Below are 19,638 nucleotides of genomic sequence, written 5' to 3' on the forward strand. Positions count from 1 at the left end.
TCCATCCCAGGTACTAAAAAATTATGTTTTCTCTCACAAACTTGGCCTCTCCTCATTCCTTCCCCGTTCAGACCTCTGAGACCTTCTGGAACTTTCTCTCATCCTCTGTGTTCCTGCCCTGCTGACCTAGCCAGGGCCCTGGGCTCTGAGGTCTTCTAGCCCCTTGCAGAAGACCCAGCAGAGGAAGAGGTGGGCACAGCAGGCAGGCAGTCAGTTGAAGCACATCCCAGGGCCACTGCTCAGGCCATACCTGCGTGGGAGTAGGGCAGGCCTTGCAGCAGGAGCTGGCATCATCCTAAGCCCTGAGGAGTTCGGACCTGATGGAGAGACCAGACTTGTAGGCCAGACTAAAGCGAGACCTGGATGGAAGCGGCTGCCCTGATGTCGGCTACAGCTGTCAGGGTGGGTTTCAGGCTAGAAAGAACAGAGGCTCCAGGCTCTAGGTAGAGTGAGCATCCCAGAGAACATGCTGGAAACCCAGTGTGGACTCCAGGAAGGTTCATGAGTGTTTTTTTTGTTTGTTTTGTTTTTTACTGTTCCCAGGTCAGGGCTTGAGGGAGATTTGACAGAGAAGCCCTGGGAGGACAGAGCCTAGGTCAGTCCCTCCCTCTCCTGCCTCCTGGCAGACTGTTTCCTCAGCACCTCCCTCCTGGGCGCTTAGAGGAGGTTCATCCTCTGGAGCTTCCCAGGAAAAGCATATTTCCTCCCCCTTTTGAAGATTAAAAAACTGATTGTGAAAGGAAGAGTAGCTGAATGAAAGTGACTCAGCTTCTACCTGAGCTGGCAGGAGGCAGACACTCCCTCTGCCTCCAGGCCCTGCCAAGAGAAGTCCCAGAAGAAGGAACTTGTGGAAAAAGAGACAGGGAAGCCAGAGCTACTAAGCCTAGCTCCCCCAACACCCAGACTTGGAGTAGCCAGGGACTACTATCCTACTAAACCCTCTCTTCTCTCCCGTCATTTGCATGACACACCAAAGAGGAGTATGTACACACGAGCTTGTGTCTGCGTCTGGCCTCTGTCTCTGTGTTGGTGAGAGGCCGGTGTCTGTATCCATGTCTTCTTCTCTGAGTAAAGCAGGGGAACTGCATTCATGCATCTACGTGTGTGACCCCAAGTATGTGTGAATGTATTTATGGAGTCCATGGGACTGTCTGTGCTCTGCACATAAGCTGGTATGTGTGCATGTAGTTGTGCGCATGCAGGTGTGTGCATGTAGGTGTGTGCAGTGACACCACTTCTTCCTTCCATGGAAGGAAGCTGCAAATACTACTCTGGCCTCTCTGCACCACTCTACCTCATCCCCCTCCTCTCCTGGCTCCCCAGCGGAATCACACCCATGCTAGGTAGAATGAAGAAGGACTGGAGATTTCCCTGCAGGCATTTGGGTAAAGGCTACAGGGGCAGACCTGCTCTCCTTTCTCTTCCCCTCACCTACCTGAGCCCTGGAGGACACTGTGCCTTCCTTCATCAGAAGCCAGTCACTTTGAGCTCTCTCCTTTCCCCTTTCCCCTTTCAGGGCCATCCCACCTACACATGCCACTTCATCAAGTGCTCAGTAAATAGAATTGTTGGGTTGCTGCTACCTGCAAAAGGAGAGGAAGGAGGCGAGTGGATGCATGATAGGGGCAGTGGGTGAGTGGGAGGACAGATGAATGGATGGTGCTCAGGGAATAACACAGGAAAGGAGAGGTCAGGGAGGGCTCCGAGCGACTGAAAAATTCCTGGAGGTGGGAGCTGCCATGGCTCAGCCCACCTCCAAAGGTCTGGGGCTTCCCAGGGCTGGGTCTGGCTGAGTCATCCATGAGTCTCCCAGTCACGGGGTTGCTGTGGTCTTGTTCTTTCAGTTCCGCCAACATTCCTGGGAAACAGGAGGAGGCCCAGGGGTAAAGGGGTTATTCCCTAAGCATGGCTCAGGCTGGAAGTGGGGGCACCCCATAGCTGTGCATGGCCTGGGGTGGGCAGCTCAGACCAGCTACATGCATGGCCATGGCTGGCTTAGCTCAGCACTGCTTGGCTTGGCTGGAGTGGCAGTGCATGAGCCTGGGGGGCAGAGGGGTGCGGCACCTCCCCTTGGCTTGTGGAATTAACCTTCTGTGACTCTAAAGCTCAGGATATGCTGTGAGAGCATTAGTCCTGGACTCCCTGACCTCCCCTAAGACCTTGCCAGAAGGTAGTGAGGGAGTGGAGGATGGGGAGCCAGAACAGATGATCTCCGGGCATCCCTTCACCTCTTGGAGCAGGTGGTAATCCTGGGACCAGGCCCATGATAAGATGGAGGAACAGGGACATGTGCTGAGAGGAGAGGAGTTGAAAAATCCCATCATATTAGTTCATGATAGGAGAAAATTGATTTAGCAATGGCTCCATGTAAAAAAAAAGGCCCAGGAGTCTTAAGTAACCACAAGCACATTAGGGGGCATCCTGTGTTGTTCAGGTTCCTTCTGGGTGGCAAACTAGCTCTGGGCCCTGTCCAGAGAGGGACATCAACAGATGGAGTGAGTCCAGAGAAAGGCACCCAGATGGCAGGAGACCAGATATCAGTGCTTTAAGGAGGCTCTGAGGGAGCCTGTGCACCCTGGCTAACCCCACACAGCAGAGCTGGGAGCAGAAGCAGAAGCCTCAGCAGGCAGTGCTGGTCCACAGTGGAGCCGGCTGCCTCAGGAGGAAAGTGGGCTCCCTGAGGTTGGAGATATTTAAGTAGAGCATTTTGGAAGGGATTCTTAGGGTATCTTGAGGGTTGGATGTGACACATACAGGCCCCTTCAACTCTGAGGTCACAAGGAAGGAGGCACTGCAAGAAACATGTTTGTGAAAGGAAAGACCTTGGGCCACTGGGGAAGGCCTAGCTGCCTCCAGCTTGGTGGTGGACAGAGCCCCAGCTGGGAGGCCGGGGACCTGAGTTCTGGTTCCACTCTACCCTGTCTCTGTGTCTGGCCTTGAGTAGGGACCTGCCCTCTCTGTGCCACCTCCTGCCCAGAACACCTGGTAGATGAGGCTGAGGCTCAGTGAGGTTGTGGAGCCCTCCTGCCTCTGTGGGAGTCCCACTGCCCTAGGCTCTGCTTCTGCTCTAGGTCCCACCCCTTCCCTGCCCCCACTCCTCCTGGGCTCCTGGACCTTCAGGAGTCCATGTCCCTCCCCAGGGCTAAACGAGTGTCTGCACAACAATGGCGGCTGCTCACACATCTGCACTGACCTCAAGATTGGCTTTGAATGCACGTGCCCAGCAGGCTTCCAGCTCCTGGACCAGAAGACCTGTGGCGGTGAGACCTTCTCCCACACCCCAAAGCAGAAGCAGATCCTCCTGCCAGTTCTGACCCCTGCTCCTCCCCACAGACATTGATGAATGCAAGGACCCAGATGCCTGCAGCCAGATCTGTGTCAATTACAAGGGCTATTTTAAGTGCGAGTGCTACCCTGGCTATGAGATGGACCTGCTGACCAAGAACTGCAAGGCTGCTGGTACGGACACCCCAAGGGCAGAGGGGCAGCTCTGAAAGGGATATAGGAAGCAGCATGCTTCCACATGTGAGGAGTGGATGTGTACATGTGCGCACACACAAGAAGGCAGTTTGTGTTACTGAGAAGCACAGGAATCTTCGGTCCCTTGTCTAGCTTGGGAGAAAGAATTCAGCCAAGAGACAATTAGTAACATAAGCCAAAGGTTTATTAAGGAGATAAGAGTACAGTCCAAGACAGGAGCGGGCTGACCCAACTGGGAACAGCAGCAATAGCCGTGTTTCTTTAAAGGGACAGTGCACTCTGGAAGGTGAGGCAGAGTGGGGCAGGCTGCTGAAAGAGAATGAACTGGTGGCAGCCCTGAGAGTTCTGCATTGGGTCTTTTTCTTGAAGTTCCTGTCTCTCTCCTAAATCTCTGCCTTTTTCTTTGTCTAGTTTTCCCATTCCTGCTTTCAGTCCCTGCCTGTTCCTCACCTAGTTTCCACCCAGGCTTGTGGGACCTCCCTTACTATTAGCTCGTGTGCATGCCCAGCTCTGGGCACAAATACTACCTAATGGCGGCATCACTCATTACCACCACCCCAGGAAGGTTGTATAGCAGTCAAATCTTATTAGGCCTGCATATTTCTTAGGAATTTCCCCTTTGCCCTCCCCTTCCTCCTCAGCATACGGCTAGCTACATTCTGATGGGTGAACTGCAGAGTGAGCAGTTACTGGGCATCTTAAAGGGCGTTCCTTTCTGCACAGGTATTTCCCCTCCTCTCTGCTCATATCTAGCATGCATGTTTTGGGTGGTCTCTAGGTGTGAGATTTTCTAGGCTTCCCTTTTCTCAGGGACTCCCCCTTCTACTCATGTCCAGCTGTCTGCCTACTCTAACAGTTGCATGTACAGTGCTCAAAAGTGTACATGTACATCACACACACAATGCACTGCACACTAACACCCACACAGACACTGTATAGAGCCACCTAATACAGCCCACAGAGATGACACTCATACAGCAGAATATATAGACACAAAATTGAACCACACAGAGACTACACACACAGCATAGGGAGTCTATACAAAGAGCACGACCTGGGCAGACCTACACATTGATCAATTCAGCCAGCAGAATTAATTCATTGTATTCAGTTGTTTATAGTGAACAGCTAACATTGTAGTAGACACTGGGAATTCAGCAGTAAACAAAATGGATGCAAATCCCTGTCTGCCCTCAAGGGACTTATATTCTAATGGGTGAGCCAGGCTAGAAATCAGGTAAATAAATAAAATATAGTGCATGGCAGATGGCGATAAGGGCTAAGGAGAAATAGAAAGTAGAGAATGGGACTAGGGAAGTCCAGGTGAGCAGGGGGTTCTAGTTTTAAATGGAATGGTCAGGGAAGCCCTCACTGAGAAGGTATTTGAGTAAAGAAGATGAAGGGGGGGCAGGTGTGGTGGCTCACGCTTGTAATCCCAACACTTTGGGAGGCCTAGGCAGGAAGATCACTTGAGGCCAGGAGTTCAATACTGGGCAATGTAGCAAGACCCCATATCTTAAAAAAATTTAAACATTAGCCAGGTATAGTACCATGCACCTATATTCCCAAGCTACTCAGGAGGCTGAGGCAGGAAGATCTCTTGAGCCCAGGAGTTTGAGGTTGCAGTGAGTTATGATGCCACTGCACTCCAGCCTGGGTGACAGAGTGAGACCTTTTCTAAAAAACAAAAAGTGGGGAGTGAGGGGAGTGAGCTACCATGCAGTTATCTGTAGGAACAAGCATTTCAGGCTGAAGAGACAGAAACTGCAAAAGCCCTAATGCAGGAGCATGCCTAATATGTTCAAGGAAGAGCAAGGAAGCTGGTACAGTTGGAGCAAGGAAACTAGGAAGAGATGAAGCCAGAGAGGTAGCTTGGGGCAGCCCAAAGGGCCTTCTAGACCATCGTAAGAGCCAACTCTGGATTTCACTCCAACTAGGGGGAAGCCATTGAGGGCTCGGAGTAGGGAAGGGACATGGCGTGACATTTTAAGAAGGTCCTTCTGACTGCAGTGTTGAGAACAGACTGTAGAGGACAAGGGAGGAGGCAGGGAAACCACTTAAGAGGTCATTGCAATAATCCAGAAGCGAGGTGATGGTGGCTGAACCCTTATTCCCACATTATTACTACGGGAATAATGAGAAGTGGACAGACTGCAGATATAGTGCAAAGGCCAGCCAACAGGATTTGCTTATGAATTGAATGTGGAATCTGGAAAAAAAAGTGTTACAGCAACTGAAACAATAAGATTGCTACATATAGGCCTGGGAAAGACAGTGAGGGAAGCAGGTTTGGAGTAATCTTAGGCTGTTTTGGACATGTTAAGTTTAAGAAAACTGGTTAGGTGTTCAAATAGAGATATTGAGAAGGCAGTTGGATATATGAGTCTGCAGTTCATATGCAAGTTAAATATAATATACAACATATAAATTATAACAATACAGCAGCCATAATACTGACAGGTAGCCCATAAACCCAAAAAGTAAACCACCCAAACTGTACAATATGTAACACATACATTAGTATATCACATATAACATGTAACCTGTTCTTGCCCCCATATAGAACACATTTAATACATGACACAGATTATGTACATGCACTGGAGACAACACGCAACTACCCATTCATATACAAAATCCACACACATGAATATTTCAAGTGCAATTACATAAAATCTCAAATCATAAACACACGGGGATCCTGTCACAGTCACAGCTATCATTTAAAATCACTCCAACATGCCCCTTTAACCTGGCTCCTGCCTTCAGGGAGGTGAAGTGTCATTGCTGTCATTTTGGTGTGAGGGAAATCACAGCTTGTCAGTGGCAGAGCTGGCCTGGAACTCAGCTTTCATCCTTGCCCCTTCCTGCACCTTCAGCCCATTCTCCATGCTCTCTATTTGTACCACACTTCTGTCTCACTCCCACCCTGCTTTGAATTAGTCTCCATCACCACACACAGGTCACACACCAGCCCCAGGCCCTACATGACTCTGTGCTGGTCCCATCCTCCAGGGAGCACATTAGCTTGGCAAAGATGCACAGTGATAGGGACTGGTGGCTGGCAGAAGTGTCAGCTGGAAAACAAGAGAAGGAGGCACAAGGAGCTTGAGGGGCAGGTGTTACTAGGAGCAGCCCCTCAGACAGTGTTGGTGCCTGAGAGTGACCCAATACATCTAGAAACAGCCTATGGGAGCTGGTGCTAGGCCCTCAGAGGCCTATGGGACAGTGACCTCCCATATGGAGTAGCCAGGAAAGTCTAGGTCACTTGTTTATCATCTTAAAATCTAACCCTAAATCTAAGAAAAAAAACAGGCTTTGTGCATATATGAGCAGTTATATGTTGTCTCTACTGCATATATATAATCTGTGCTGTATATCATGTATGTCCCATCTCTGCCATTGGCTCAGGTTAGAGAACAAACTCACCCAGCTCACAAGACCCTTTGTGATCTGGCCCCTGCCAATCTCTGAAGCTCATCTCTTGCTATGTCCTCAACACTTTCTATCCTGAGTTATCTTTTTTTTTCCTTTGAGACAGGGTCTCTCTCACCCAGGCTGGAGTGCGTGGCACAATCATGGCTCACTGCAGCCTTGACCTCCTGGGCTCAAATGATTCTCCCACTTCAGCCTCCTGAGTAGCTGGGACTACAGGTGTGTGCCACCATGCCCAGCTAATTTTTTTTTTTTCTTAGAGATGGGATTTTGCCATATTGCCCAGGCTAGTCTCAAACTCCTGGCCTCAAGTGATGTGCCAGCCTCAGCCTCCCAAAGTGCTGAGATTACAGGTGTGAGCCACTGTGCCCAGCCCCTAGTTATCATTCTAAGACACTTACTTGCTCAGGTAGTTCCTTCTTGAACCACAGCAGTAGGGCCCAAGCAGAGAAGGTGGTAGTTGCTGGAAAGAAATACATGGTAGGTGGAAGGGACAACCTGAGCAAAGGCCCTGAGGCAGGAAGCCCATCCATGGCTAGGTAATGGTATCTGGTAGCTGGAATCAAGCTATGTTGGAAGGGCAAGTAATGAGGCTGCACAGGGAACTTGGGGTCACACTGTGGAAGGCTTTCAGTGCAGACCTAAGGAGAAAATGGGTAGCCATAAAATATTTTGGAGAAGTTTGTATCTAATAAAAAGAATAAAAATCCTCCTGCTATGCATGGTGCTCTACATCTTCAGATTTCTGTACTCATTATTTCATCTGCTCCTGCAACCTGTAAAGTAGGAATTGTCACTACTATTTTAAGGAAAATGGGTGTGTCGCCCAGCAAGCCAGTGGCAGAGTCTTGGTCTCCAGGCTCCCTGCCTTTTGCACTGATTCTTTCTCTTTCAACCTCCCTGCATGGCAGCTGGCAAGAGCCCATCCCTAATCTTCACCAACCGGCATGAGGTGCGGAGGATCGACCTGGTGAAGCGGAACTATTCACGCCTCATCCCCATGCTCAAGAATGTCGTGGCACTAGATGTGGAAGTTGCCACCAATCGCATCTACTGGTGTGACCTCTCCTACCGTAAGATCTATAGGTGAGCGGCCACATCCTCTGCAGCAAGGCCTGAAGAATGGGGGTGAGGGGTAGTGACAGATGAGGAAGGGAGTAGTGGCCTCTGCCTCTAGAGTTCCTCAGGACAGAGTTGGGGCTTGGGAAGAGATGCAGGATCACAGTGGATATGGAACTTCTGGGAATTTACTGGGGCTAGAGTAGGCTGAGAGCTCCCTTGGGTTAGCAGCTTTGAGCCCCAAACACTTGGGATTTGTCTGACCTCTGGAGGCCTAATATGGAAGCACAAGACACAGGAACTGTTTGGCCAGGGCAGAAAGGAAGAAATCCTGGCTTTGGGGAGGACTTTCCAAACAGCTCACATCCCTGCGTACTGGACCCTGGGGACTTAGACCTGGTCCCTGCCCAGAGGATCCCAGTCACAACACAGTGACATCCATTTGTGATGATCATGAGAAAGTACAGAGGAGGCCTCTGAACCCACCTGGGCATCTGATCTGGCATGCCTTCCCGGATGGCATCACCCCAAGGCCAGCTTTTCACTGTGTCTTTGATGCCACAGTCAGTGGACCTGACTTGGCGAAGCTCTTCACACACTGGAGGAGGTTCTCTCCTAGGACTTTCTCAGCTGCCAGCAGCCTGCCTCCCTGCATGTCTGGGACCCCTTTAGGCAGTCATGTCCTTTCTTTGTCCTGAGATCCACTTGGCAGGAGTGCCAATGACCAGGGGCTGGGTAGACACTGAGTCACTGATGAAAGAATGATGGATAGATGGGTGGATGAGTGGATGGAAGCAAATATAGCAAGTGCCACTCACTGACAACTAGATTCCTGCCTCCCCGCAACACACAGACACTCAGTTCACACACACCCAAAAACATAACTAGAACAATGCCTGTCCAAGAGTTGTAACTGAAAGAGGCAGGATTTGGGGCTGAAGGAGGAAATTTACTCCTTCAGAGTGAATTTTGGGAGTTCCAGGTTTTTGGCTTGGGAGGTTTCATGAATGGTGGTGCTGTTCTCTGATGTGTGAAGCAGTGGAGGAGGATCAGGGCTCAGGGGTTGGATCATCTGGTTGGCCGAGGGGAGGGGAATGGGGATGAACAGTTTTGGATATATTGAGTTCAAGGTGTCCATGGGACATCCAAGGGGAGCTAGTTGGCTTTGCAGTCTGGATCGTAAGAGAGCTGTTGGGATTAGAGACTTAGTTATTGATGGCAATGGACACTAAGGAACTAATCACCCAGAGAGAGAGCAAGAAGAAGAAAACCTTTGGGGAAACAGCATTTGGGAAAGAAAATCCTGCTAATGTTGCCTCCTGAGTGTCTACTGTATTCTTAGCCCTTCTCTCCATTCTCATGGGCACGGTCATTCTTCAGACTCTCTTAATCTCCCACTCGGATGCTGTAACGTCCTCCTAATCAGTTTCCCTGCTTCATTCCCTCTCCTTCCAACCCACCCACTCCATAGATGCCATAGGGAACTAACATGCTTATTGGACTATGTCCTCTGGCCTGTCCAGTTACCACTGGGGATAAATCCTAATTCCTTGGCATGCTACTCAGAGCCCATCAGGATGGGGTTCTCGCCTATACCTGCTTGCAGTCTGACACCCACATAAGTAGCTCCCCTAAGTGTCTCACTGTTCCAGAGCAGACTCACCCTGGCCATTTGCACAAGCCTTTCTTTTTCCCTAACGGCTTTCTGTCCTGGTGAATTTGTGCTCCTGGTGAACTTGTCCTTCAGGACTCAACTATAAGCCTTCTCCCACCCTCTGGGATGACGTAGTCTCCATGCCTCTGCTGCCATAGCCTCTAATGCTTTCCATAATCACATTGTATTATATCTGGCTCACTCTAATGGGCAGAGCTGTGGGGCAGCCCCACCTTAGAAAGCCAGAGACTGTGGCCCATGTAAGTCTGTACCCCTAGCCTGGTACCCCAGGGAATATGTAGAGTGGAAATTATCCACATTCCTCTAAAAATCTATTGCCATGGCCCAGATGGAAGAGACAGAGGGGAAGGGTGCACAGGTAGCTCCAGATGGGCCCATGGGTGGAATATCTGCCCCATGGTCATCTCTGTTTTCTCTTAAGTGCCTACATGGACAAGGCCAGTGACCCGAAAGAGCAGGAGGTCCTCATTGACGAGCAGCTGCACTCTCCAGAGGGCCTGGCGGTGGACTGGGTCCACAAGCACATCTACTGGACCGACTCGGGCAATAAGACCATCTCAGTGGCCACAGTTGATGGTGGCCGCCGATGCACTCTCTTCAGCCGTAACCTCAGTGAACCCCGGGCCATCGCTGTTGACCCCCTTCAAGGGTGAGTGTCTCAACTTAACTTCCCATTCTCCCACCATAGGTGCTCAGTCCTCTTGTGTCTGTCACAAGAGCTATCTTGAGGGCTCTAGAAAGCTCTGGCCCACTCAGACACAGGCCATGGGGAAGAAAGTCTTGTTAATCCCCAACCAAGGTTCTCTGGGCATTGGTCACCAAAGCTCTCCCTGGACTCTCCCACCCACTCATTATATTGTAGAATTGGAGTGTCTCAGAGCAGAGCAGGGCTCTAGAGATGGCCTGATAGAAGCTCCTGGGGGAGGAAGCCTTTCCTCAGGCTGCTGTAGGTGGGCATCTGGCAGCTGCTCACATACTTCCAAAGACAGGTAGCTCATTACCTCCCATAGGGCCTGTTTCACTGTGGGGCAGCTCTGCCCATTAGAAAGTGGGTATTTTCCCCTCATAATCCCAAATCTATCTCCCTACAACTTCCTCCATTGGCCTCTGGAGTTACATAAAACATGTCTATTCCCTGCCCTGTGGGACAGCCAGCAAGATTTGAGGACCAAGATCACTGGTCTGTTCTGCTTCAGACTGCCCACCTCCATCCCCACCCCTGTTGCCTATGGTCTCTGGGCCCTCACCACCAAGGCTGCCCTGCTGTGGCCTCCAATTTTGGGAGTTAGGGATTCTGAACAGAACAGGACTCCCTCTCTCCCTCAGTGGGGATATCTTGAGATGGTTTTTTTAGTGTTGTATCATGTTAAGTTTACCAGAATCAACATCTGCTTCTACTGCTGTTTTCTTGTTAAACAGGGATAAGAAAACCCTCTTCTTCGAGCAAGGGCAGCTGGTGAGGGGAGTACCACATGGGAGGTTATGTGAGGCCTTGGGAAGTGACTGATAGCTGCCATTCACTAAGCATAGGTCACGTGCTCCCAGCACAGAACTAGGCACTCTGATGGATATGGAGCCTCTCCTCTCACCCTCTCTTCAACCTTGTTCTCTATCTGTTCTCATGCAGACCTTGTGTTGCACCTGCCACATCCTGTCCCTCACATCATAGAGTTACACCCAGCCCAACCCCAATCCATTGTGGATCTGTCAGGGTCCCAGCAGGAAACCCACTGCATACTCAAGATAATTGGAGGAGGGTTAATAAAGGGACTATTTACAAAGGAGTGGGTAAGGTCTAATTTACTACCTTGGATTAGTAACAGTGGGCTGCTACCCGCCCTAGTAGGCCTGAGGAGACAGAAGCAGGGAGGGTTACCTGAGTTAGGAAGCTCATCCACTTTGTCCTCTGAAACCAGAAAAGAGAGGGTTTACTAGGGCCTTCCCCACACTGACACCCTAAGGCTCCAGTTAGCACTGCCAGAAGTGGGAGAGATGGGGTCACAGGCTATTTATCTGAGTCTGGGTGCAATCTCGGAGAATACAGTTTTCCTCAAGTTCTCAAATGAGGTGAAGGCTAAAGTGCCTGCTAATTCTAAGATTTGATGGTTCAAAAGAACTTTAGAGGTCTTCTCAGTCCCTACTAAACATAACCCTCAACTATTCAATGGGTTATTGAGCTCTTGTGACTCAGACTACCCCAGTCATGTCCCCAACAAGAAGCCAAATTGAGTTATTTTGTCTTTTAGGTTCATGTATTGGTCTGACTGGGGGAACCAGGCCAAGATTGAGAAATCTGGGCTCAACGGTGTGGACCGGCAAACACTAGTGTCAGACAATATTGAATGGCCCAACGGAATCACCCTGGGTGAGCCTTGCCTTTCCTGGGTTGGGGGCCTATTCTAGTGCCTTGTCCTGATCACTGTCTGGAACTTCATAAGTCTTGTTTCTGGGTCCTCTCATGGTGCCAATGACTTTGTTTCCTGATGGTTGCCCTAGGCTGGCCTCAGTGTGAGGCCTAGAAATGTGGGCAGGGAGGGGTACAAAGGAACAGAGCTCCACGTTGGGGTCCCAGGTTCAAGACCTGATCCTGCTTCCTTCCCAAGATCTGCTGAGCCAACGCTTGTACTGGGTAGACTCCAAGCTACACCAACTGTCCAGCATTGATTTCAGTGGAGGCAACAGAAAGATGCTGATCTCCTCCACTGACTTCCTGAGCCACCCTTTTGGGATAGCCGTGTTTGAGGTGAGTGCTGTAAGGAGAGGCATGGGCCCACTAGGAAGCTGAAGCCTAGAAAAAGCTCGTTCAAATAGGATGAGTCCCTGAGACTTGTTCAAATGAAAACAGGAACAGGGAAACCAACTGATTTGTTTGTATACAATCTGTGAGCTGCCTGCACACAAAGGCTCTGCAGCCCACTCTCCACCTGGCAGCCTTTCCCATGCTGTCTTCCCAAGACCCCTCTCTCAGAGCACTTCTCACAGGTGAGTTGCTAGGCGTGTATGTTTCCTCTCTATGCCCTCAGCACCCAGCACTGTAACCCATATACAAAAGGTACCCAGTAAAGGGAGGAAAGGAAGAAGGAACATACCTATCCTTAGAATCATTTACTGGATGAAATGGCCTGAGAAATGCTGTTCAGCTCTGCACACTTTTATTGACCTCTGCCAGACCCTGGGGTCATGGAAGTGAATCAGACACTATCCTAGTCTGAAGAAGCTCCCGGGAAAGCGAGGAGCCAAGACTCTCCTGTGCCATGATCCTAATGACTTTTCTTCTCTGGAAATGAAGAAGCCAGAACCAACCAAGGTCTCACACATTCACCTCTTCCCCAAAACTAACTCCACCACCAAGGGGAGGGAAAGCAAGGGGATGATGATCTGTGGTGGGCATTGGCAGGATTTGCTTGCAGCAAAGTTACTCAGCACTGCTCTGAAGTTGTGGGCAAAGCTCCACCTCTAAGTCCAGCCCCTGCTTTAAAGGACAGGTGTATTGGGGCACAAGTGTATGTGCTTGTGTATGTACATGGCATGTACTTGTAAAGTATGTGTATGTGCATGGGTAAATATAAATGCATCAGAATAAAGGTGTGTGTTCCTCTAAGTGCTGGTGCCTATGTGTATACATACATATACTAAGATGTATTTAGACTGCATATTTAGGGGCAAATGTAGCTTTTTGTGTGTGGATGAACATTGGGTATGTGTTTAGATCTTTGTATGAGGATGCACAGTTGTACCTGTACATGTGGATTTACTGACAGATGCACATCTAGGCTTATATGGACTAACCATGTGGACTCATGTGGATATCCAGAGGCTACAGGAAGCCCAGCAGGGCATAACCCTCATAGCTCACACATCCCTTCCAATCTTGGTCCCAGGCCCCAGTAATGATAATGCTATAGAGATTTAACCTTGGGTTTCTGCTGGGCTCTAGCAAGCAGGCTTAGTTCAGCATGAATGAGTAATATTGTGGCTGTCAGTTCAAAGCACAGAATCACCGAATAATCCTCTAAGATAGAAGGGAACCAGGAGAGGTGTATCACAGATTAGAGACTGAGAGCCCCACCGTGAATCCATGGACAGGACAGATCAGGGGAGATTTCAGGGCAGTTCTCGTGACTATGGTTTGGGGCCAACCCCTCAGACTGAGGTCATGGATTTAGACCCCAGGCCTCCCATTCTCTGCATCTATACCCCACAGGACAAGGTGTTCTGGACAGACCTGGAGAACGAGGCCATTTTCAGTGCAAATCGGCTCAATGGCCTGGAAATCTCCATCCTGGCTGAGAACCTCAATAACCCACATGACATTGTCATCTTCCATGAGCTGAAGCAGCCAAGAGGTGAGCTGTCTCTGGTCCTAGGTCCCAGGTCCCCTGTCTGTGTCCTCTCCTTTCACCAGGCAGGCTGTGTTCACATTCAGGTCACAATTCAGCAACCCCAGAAATAATAACAACAATCCCTCTTGTTGGTAGAGTACTTTTTCATCATATATTTTGTCTCATTTTACCTCAAGTTCTTTGTGAAATAAGGCTGGGTATAAATTAATACATAAATGTCCTGTTTTTGCCAATCCTACAAAGTGTGGGTATTACTCTTCTAACAGTTGAGGAAATGGAAGCTCAGAGAGGTAAAATAATGTTAGCAGGTGGCAGAACTGAAACCTAAACCCAGGTTTGTTGGGTTCCAAAGCTGCTTTCACCATGACACATTGCATCTAACTTGCTATTTGGAGCCATCTTGCAGTAGTATAAGCTAATGTATCCAAGGGCCATATAATAAGTCAGCTTATTGGTTGGGAATAGAATCTAGGAATCCTACTAGTAGGTTGTCCCCTCCTCTATCACTAGGATATGCTAATTCTAACTAACTGAAGTGTTGGCTGCCAGGGTGAAAGTGGGAAAGCAAGGGAGTGTAAGGAGATAAGATTGGTGCCTGATTCTAGACCTAGAAATTTAAATGAGAGACATAGTATGTGGCACATGGAAAAACAAAAACCACGGGCTTATGGGCTTTGGAGCCCAGCAGACCTCAATTTAAGTTCTATCTCTAGTCCAGACATGGTGGCTCATGCCTGTAATCCCAACACTGAGAGGCTGAGGCAGAAGGATCCCTTGAGCCCAGGAGCTCCAGGCAGCAGTGGGCTATGATTGCATTACTGCACTCTGGCCTGGGTGACAGAGCAAGACCCCCATCTTTAAAAAAAAAAAAAAAAATTCCTAGAGGATAGCTTTGACGAGTTTGTTCTCTTTGAGCCTAGGTGTCTTTATCTGTCAGTCTGGGATGTAACGTCCCCACCTCTCAGAATTGTTGCAAGGATTAAATGAGAGTGTGGGGATAAAACACTAGGTATGGTGCTGGAAAGTACCCAATAAAAGTAGTAGGGAGGCCGGGCATGGTGGCTCACACCTGCAATTCCAGCACTTTGGGAGGCCAAGGCGGGAGGATCACTTGAGCCCAGGAGTTTGGGACCAGCCTGGGCAAGAAGGCAAGACTCTATCACTACAAAAACTATAAAAATTACCCTGGTGTGTGGTGGCATGCATCTATAGTTCCAGCTACTGGGGAGGCTGAGGTGGGAGGATTTCTTAAGCCCAGGAGTTTGAGGCTGCAGTGAGCTATGATTGCACTGCTGTACTTAGCCTAGGCAACAGAGTGAGACCCTGTCTCAAAAAATAAAAAATAAAAAACATTTAAAAAGTAGAAGGGCTTCACAATCGCAGAGATGTAGAACCAACCTAAGTGTCCATCAACTAATGAGTGAATAAAGAAAATGTGGCATATATACACCTTGGAATACTACTCAGCCATAAAAAGGAACAAAATAATGTATTTTTCAGCAACCTACATGGAGCTGGAGGCCATTATTCTAAGTAAAGTATGATAGCAGTGGAAAACCAAAAACTATATGCTCTCATTTATAAGCAGGAAATAAGCTATGAATACACGGGGCATACAGAGTGATATAATGGACTTTAAGACTAAAAATGGGGAAGGTAGGAGGGGGGCTAGACATTAAAAAAAGAAAAAAACTACACATTAGGTACAATGTACACTACACTTGGGTTATAGGTGCACTAAAGTCCCAGAATTCACCACTATATAATCATCCATGTAACAAAAAACAACATGTACCCAAAAAGCTTTGGGGGAAGAAAAAGAAAGAAAAAGAAAAAAATATATGAAAAAAAAGTAGTAGGGCAAGCTTTTTGAGCAAGCCAGGTGGGAGAGGCCTCATCCTCAGGAGGCAGGAATACCTGGCATGTCCTGTCTGTGCCCCAGCTGTCTCCCTCTCTGCCATTAGCTGCAGATGCCTGTAAGCTGAGTGTCCAGCCTAATGGAGGCTGTGAGTACCTGTGCCTTCCTGCTCCTCAGATCTCCAGCCACTCTCCCAAGTACACATGTGCCTGTCCTGACACAATGTGGCTGGGTCCAGACATGAAGAGGTGCTACCGAGGTAAGCAGACCTTCCCGGACGGATGGCCCCTGGCAGTGTCAGACCCTACCCTGCTGAAATCTTCCCTTGGCTTCTGGGACACAGTATGCTGCTGGTTTTCTTCCATCTTCCCTGGCTACTTGTTGCCTTTTTGGGGTTTCTCTTTTTCACCTTCCTTGAATGCTCATGCCCCCAGGATCCTTCCAAAGCTTTTTCTCACTCCCAAGGAAAAAATACATGTATACATAAAATATTTTAAATTCAATTTCAGGGAGTTTCTAGAACCCTTTAAAAGCCTCAAATTAAGAACCCTTAATCTCCATGGCTTCGGATACATGCAGATAACTATGTACTTGCCTATTTCTCACCTAGAACTTAACAAACACTACACAGAAGCCCTTTTGCAATATGATGGGGACTAATAGTTAATACTTCAACTGCATACACAGATTCATGTCCCAACCTTGATGTAGAGCCAAGACCTTTCATTTGAGCCTAAGTCTACTGCATTATTACTAATTTACAGGTTCAATTGTTTAAAGTGGAATAAGACTTTAAATCTATTGGTATAACAATATGAGTGTAAAATCCTTCTAGATTTATCTGATTTCCCCTCCCTGCAGTCTTTTTATTGCTGGTCTTACAACTAATTCCACAGCAATGTTTTAATGACTCATCTTTATTGAATCAAAGTGAAGTGCTTAGCATTCAGCTAAAGAAAAGATCATAGCCCACCGGGGAGATTAGGAAAGGCTTCACAGAAGTGGCATTTGAGCTACACCATGAAGATATGTTCCTAAGTATAACTCAGAGGCAATAACTTAGGCAACAAAATTATCTGTCCAAGTGACCTCCATGGTATTTCCCCTCCAGCACCTCAATCTACCTCAACTACGACGCTACCCTCTACCACGAGGACAGGACCTGCCACCACAGGAGCCCCTGGGACCACCGTCCACAGATCCACCGACCAGAACCACAGCACAGAGACACCAAACCTGGCAGCTGCAGTCCCAAGCTCAGTTAGTGTCCCCAGGGCTCCCAGCATCAGCCTGTCTACCCTAAGTCCTGCAACCAGCAACCACTCCCAGCACTGTAAGGAAATGAGTTCTACATTCTTTCATGACATGAGAGGGCTCCTAGGGAAGCCAGGATGAGAGAACCTACCAGAGCTGAATACTGCATATCTTTGAGGAGGTTACTGCATATCTGAGAGGGAGGTAGAGTACCAACCTGCGATTGAGGACTCTTAGGTGCCCCTAACTTACAGAGGGTCTGGCAGGAAGCTGAGACCCTGTGAACCTCAGTTGCTTCTCTTCCAAAGTGGAAAGAACCACCCTTCCACAACCTGCTTCACAAGATTGCCATGATAGACAAAGGCGTAACCGGTGTACCGGAGGTGCTCACATACACAGCCGTTGCTGACTCTGCGAGGGTGTGTGTGTCTATGTTTCACAAAGTTCTGGTGTGATATGAGGAGGTGTCCCTTGTGTTTGGAAAGCTCTGATCTCAGTTCCCAGAAGGTCCCCAGATAGTAATATCTACAACCATGGTCTCCTCATACCTCTTTCCAGACCTGGGATGAAAATAATTAAGTTCACCACTTATTAAATCATTGGGAGCAGTAATTGTCACTGCTAGAAATGTTCTATCTCATTAATCAGCAAATACTTTTTTAATTGAGTCACCTGCCAGAGGGAGTTCGTTTAAAAGGATAAACTATCTTTTTAATTTTTTCCTCTATATGGACAGCCCAGAAACCAAGCTACTTGGCAGCATCTTCCTAATTGGTGCTATTTTGCCAGCGGAAGCTGGCTTTTTGGAGTGGAGCACTTACTCCGAAGTTTGCAGAGGCAGACGGAGCATGTGTGAATTCCAGTTCCTCTTATCCAAGGGCAGAGCCTCTCACCAGCTTCTCCTCACTGGCTTCCTCATGCTCTAGGTTTTAATATCACTGTCCAGTGTTCGCTGTGGACCAGACAGGGGAGGACAGCAGCATTTCCACAGTTAGCTCTGGAAGCAAGCAGTGCAGCCTTTTTCTCCCCTTAACTGTTACATTCTCTTGGAGTAACATGGATAAACAGTCACACTGAGAGAGGATGGGCCTTGGGACATTGCCAGGGCCAGTCATCTCCTCACCTGCAGCAAATGTAGATGATAGCTCCTTTTCACACCACAGGGAGCTGTCAGGAGGATCTAAGGGAAAAATGCTTTCTGAACTATAAAGTGCTTCACAAATGTTACAATGAAGATGGTTGTAAGAGTGAGAAAGATGGCATGGCATAGTTTTTGAAAAAGACAGTAAATTTTTCAAGCAGTTTTCAGTTTAAAATGTGCTTTTACATATCTTTTTAAAATTTAGACCCTACAACAACCCCTATCCCACTCCTAGAACTAGGCAAAGTTGTGCCAAGCATTTTATATTCATTTTAGATAAATTATTTCATTTAATCCTTACCATATCCCTAGGAGGTAGGTAATATCACCATTTGAAAGATATAAAAGTATAATATCATGTGCTGTATTTATAATATATAATAATTTGCCCAAGGTCACATGGGTAGTGAGTAGTAGAGCTGGGACTTGAACCCAGAAGTCTGACACAGAAGACTGTGCTCTTGGTTCCTCTATACTATACTATGTCCCATTTCAATTACTTATGAAAAATAATCTGATAATGCAGATGGACAGACAGCTCACCAAAAACAATACTGGCAAAGCAACAGATACTGATGGAAAAAGGCAAATGACCTAGTCCGTCAGCAACACAAAGACCTAAGTGCTCACCTTACCATGCACAGCCCCCAGCTTCCTACCACCATGATGCTGTGGAAAGGTTGTGGGACTTGGGGCAAGAGTCCTGGGTTCGAGTCCCAGCTCTGCCACTTTTCTGTGAGTCCCCAAACCCCTCAGTTAAGACTCAGTTTCCTTGCCTGTAAAATGGAGATAACCTCTGTCCTGCTTGCCTCACAGGAGTTGTGATAGGATCTGGAAAGACTGAATTATTAGGCAACAGCCAGGATCATCATTTTAGAATGAGGATGAGAAGCAGTTGGGTAGTTCTTACCACTTGAGGCCAGTAGGGGCTTGGACACACAGTGACAGAGCATCATTCTGCAAATGTTTGTGTTTTACAGATGGGAATGAAGACAGTAAGATGGGCTCCACAGTCACTGCCGCTGTTATTGGGATCATCGTGCCCATAGGTGAGTGTGGCTCCCAGTCACTGAAAAGAGAGACCCTGCTCAGGCCTAGGGAAAAGCGCTGGCAGGGTAGAGAACTTGGCCTGCCCTGTTGACTTGTTCTGCCCTTGCAGCCTTCCTGCCCACCTCCCAGTCCTGATTTAATTTTGTTTTTTAGCCTAGCACACAAGGCTCTTCAGGATCTGGCCCCAGGTGACCTTCCAGGTGCATCCCCCATCTCCCCACCCCTCGATTCACACTCTACACTCCAGCCACGTGAAGTGTGACTGTATGATCCCTAGGAATAGGGCTGGTATCTTGCTCACCATTCTCCCCAGCTCCTAGCAATGTCTGGCACATGGTAGGAA

At 48.4% G+C, this 19,638-nt stretch overlaps 1 protein-coding gene and 1 long non-coding RNA gene across 17 annotated transcripts in view; one reads left to right on the top strand and one right to left on the bottom strand.

Moving 5' to 3' along the window:
• The window catches only part of LOC105495074 (LDL receptor related protein 8), an 84,829-nt gene that overhangs the window by 52,743 nt on the left and 12,448 nt on the right, over positions 1 to 19,638 (top strand). For 5 of the 16 annotated variants that reach the window (XM_071092760.1, XM_011764250.3, XM_011764253.3 and 2 more), the window contains 11 exons: positions 1,845 to 1,883; positions 3,141 to 3,260; positions 3,334 to 3,459; positions 7,827 to 8,001; positions 10,071 to 10,298; positions 11,896 to 12,014; positions 12,253 to 12,392; positions 13,854 to 13,995; positions 15,957 to 16,109; positions 16,962 to 17,183; positions 19,226 to 19,294. In XM_071092760.1, the coding sequence (XP_070948861.1) occupies positions 1,845 to 1,883; positions 3,141 to 3,260; positions 3,334 to 3,459; positions 7,827 to 8,001; positions 10,071 to 10,298; positions 11,896 to 12,014; positions 12,253 to 12,392; positions 13,854 to 13,995; positions 15,957 to 16,109; positions 16,962 to 17,183; positions 19,226 to 19,294 (1,533 nt within the window). Of the gene's footprint in view, positions 1 to 1,844; positions 1,884 to 3,123; positions 3,261 to 3,333; positions 3,460 to 7,826; positions 8,002 to 10,070; positions 10,299 to 11,895; positions 12,015 to 12,252; positions 12,393 to 13,853; positions 13,996 to 15,956; positions 16,110 to 16,961; positions 17,184 to 19,225; positions 19,295 to 19,638 lie in introns of all 16 variants that reach the window. The other 11 variants (XM_011764251.2, XM_011764254.3, XM_011764257.3 and 8 more) reach the window with 6 other exon arrangements.
• Positions 6,381 to 19,227, bottom strand: LOC105495073 (uncharacterized). Its single transcript, XR_011620813.1, has 5 exons — positions 19,156 to 19,227; positions 17,926 to 18,056; positions 8,461 to 8,724; positions 7,317 to 7,378; positions 6,381 to 6,557 (listed from the first exon to the last, which is right to left on the bottom strand). It is a non-coding gene; the product is annotated as an uncharacterized lncRNA (long non-coding RNA).

The sequence above is a fragment of the Macaca nemestrina genome, chromosome 1 (assembly GCF_043159975.1).
Source record: "Macaca nemestrina isolate mMacNem1 chromosome 1, mMacNem.hap1, whole genome shotgun sequence".
NCBI lineage: Eukaryota > Metazoa > Chordata > Mammalia > Primates > Cercopithecidae > Macaca > Macaca nemestrina.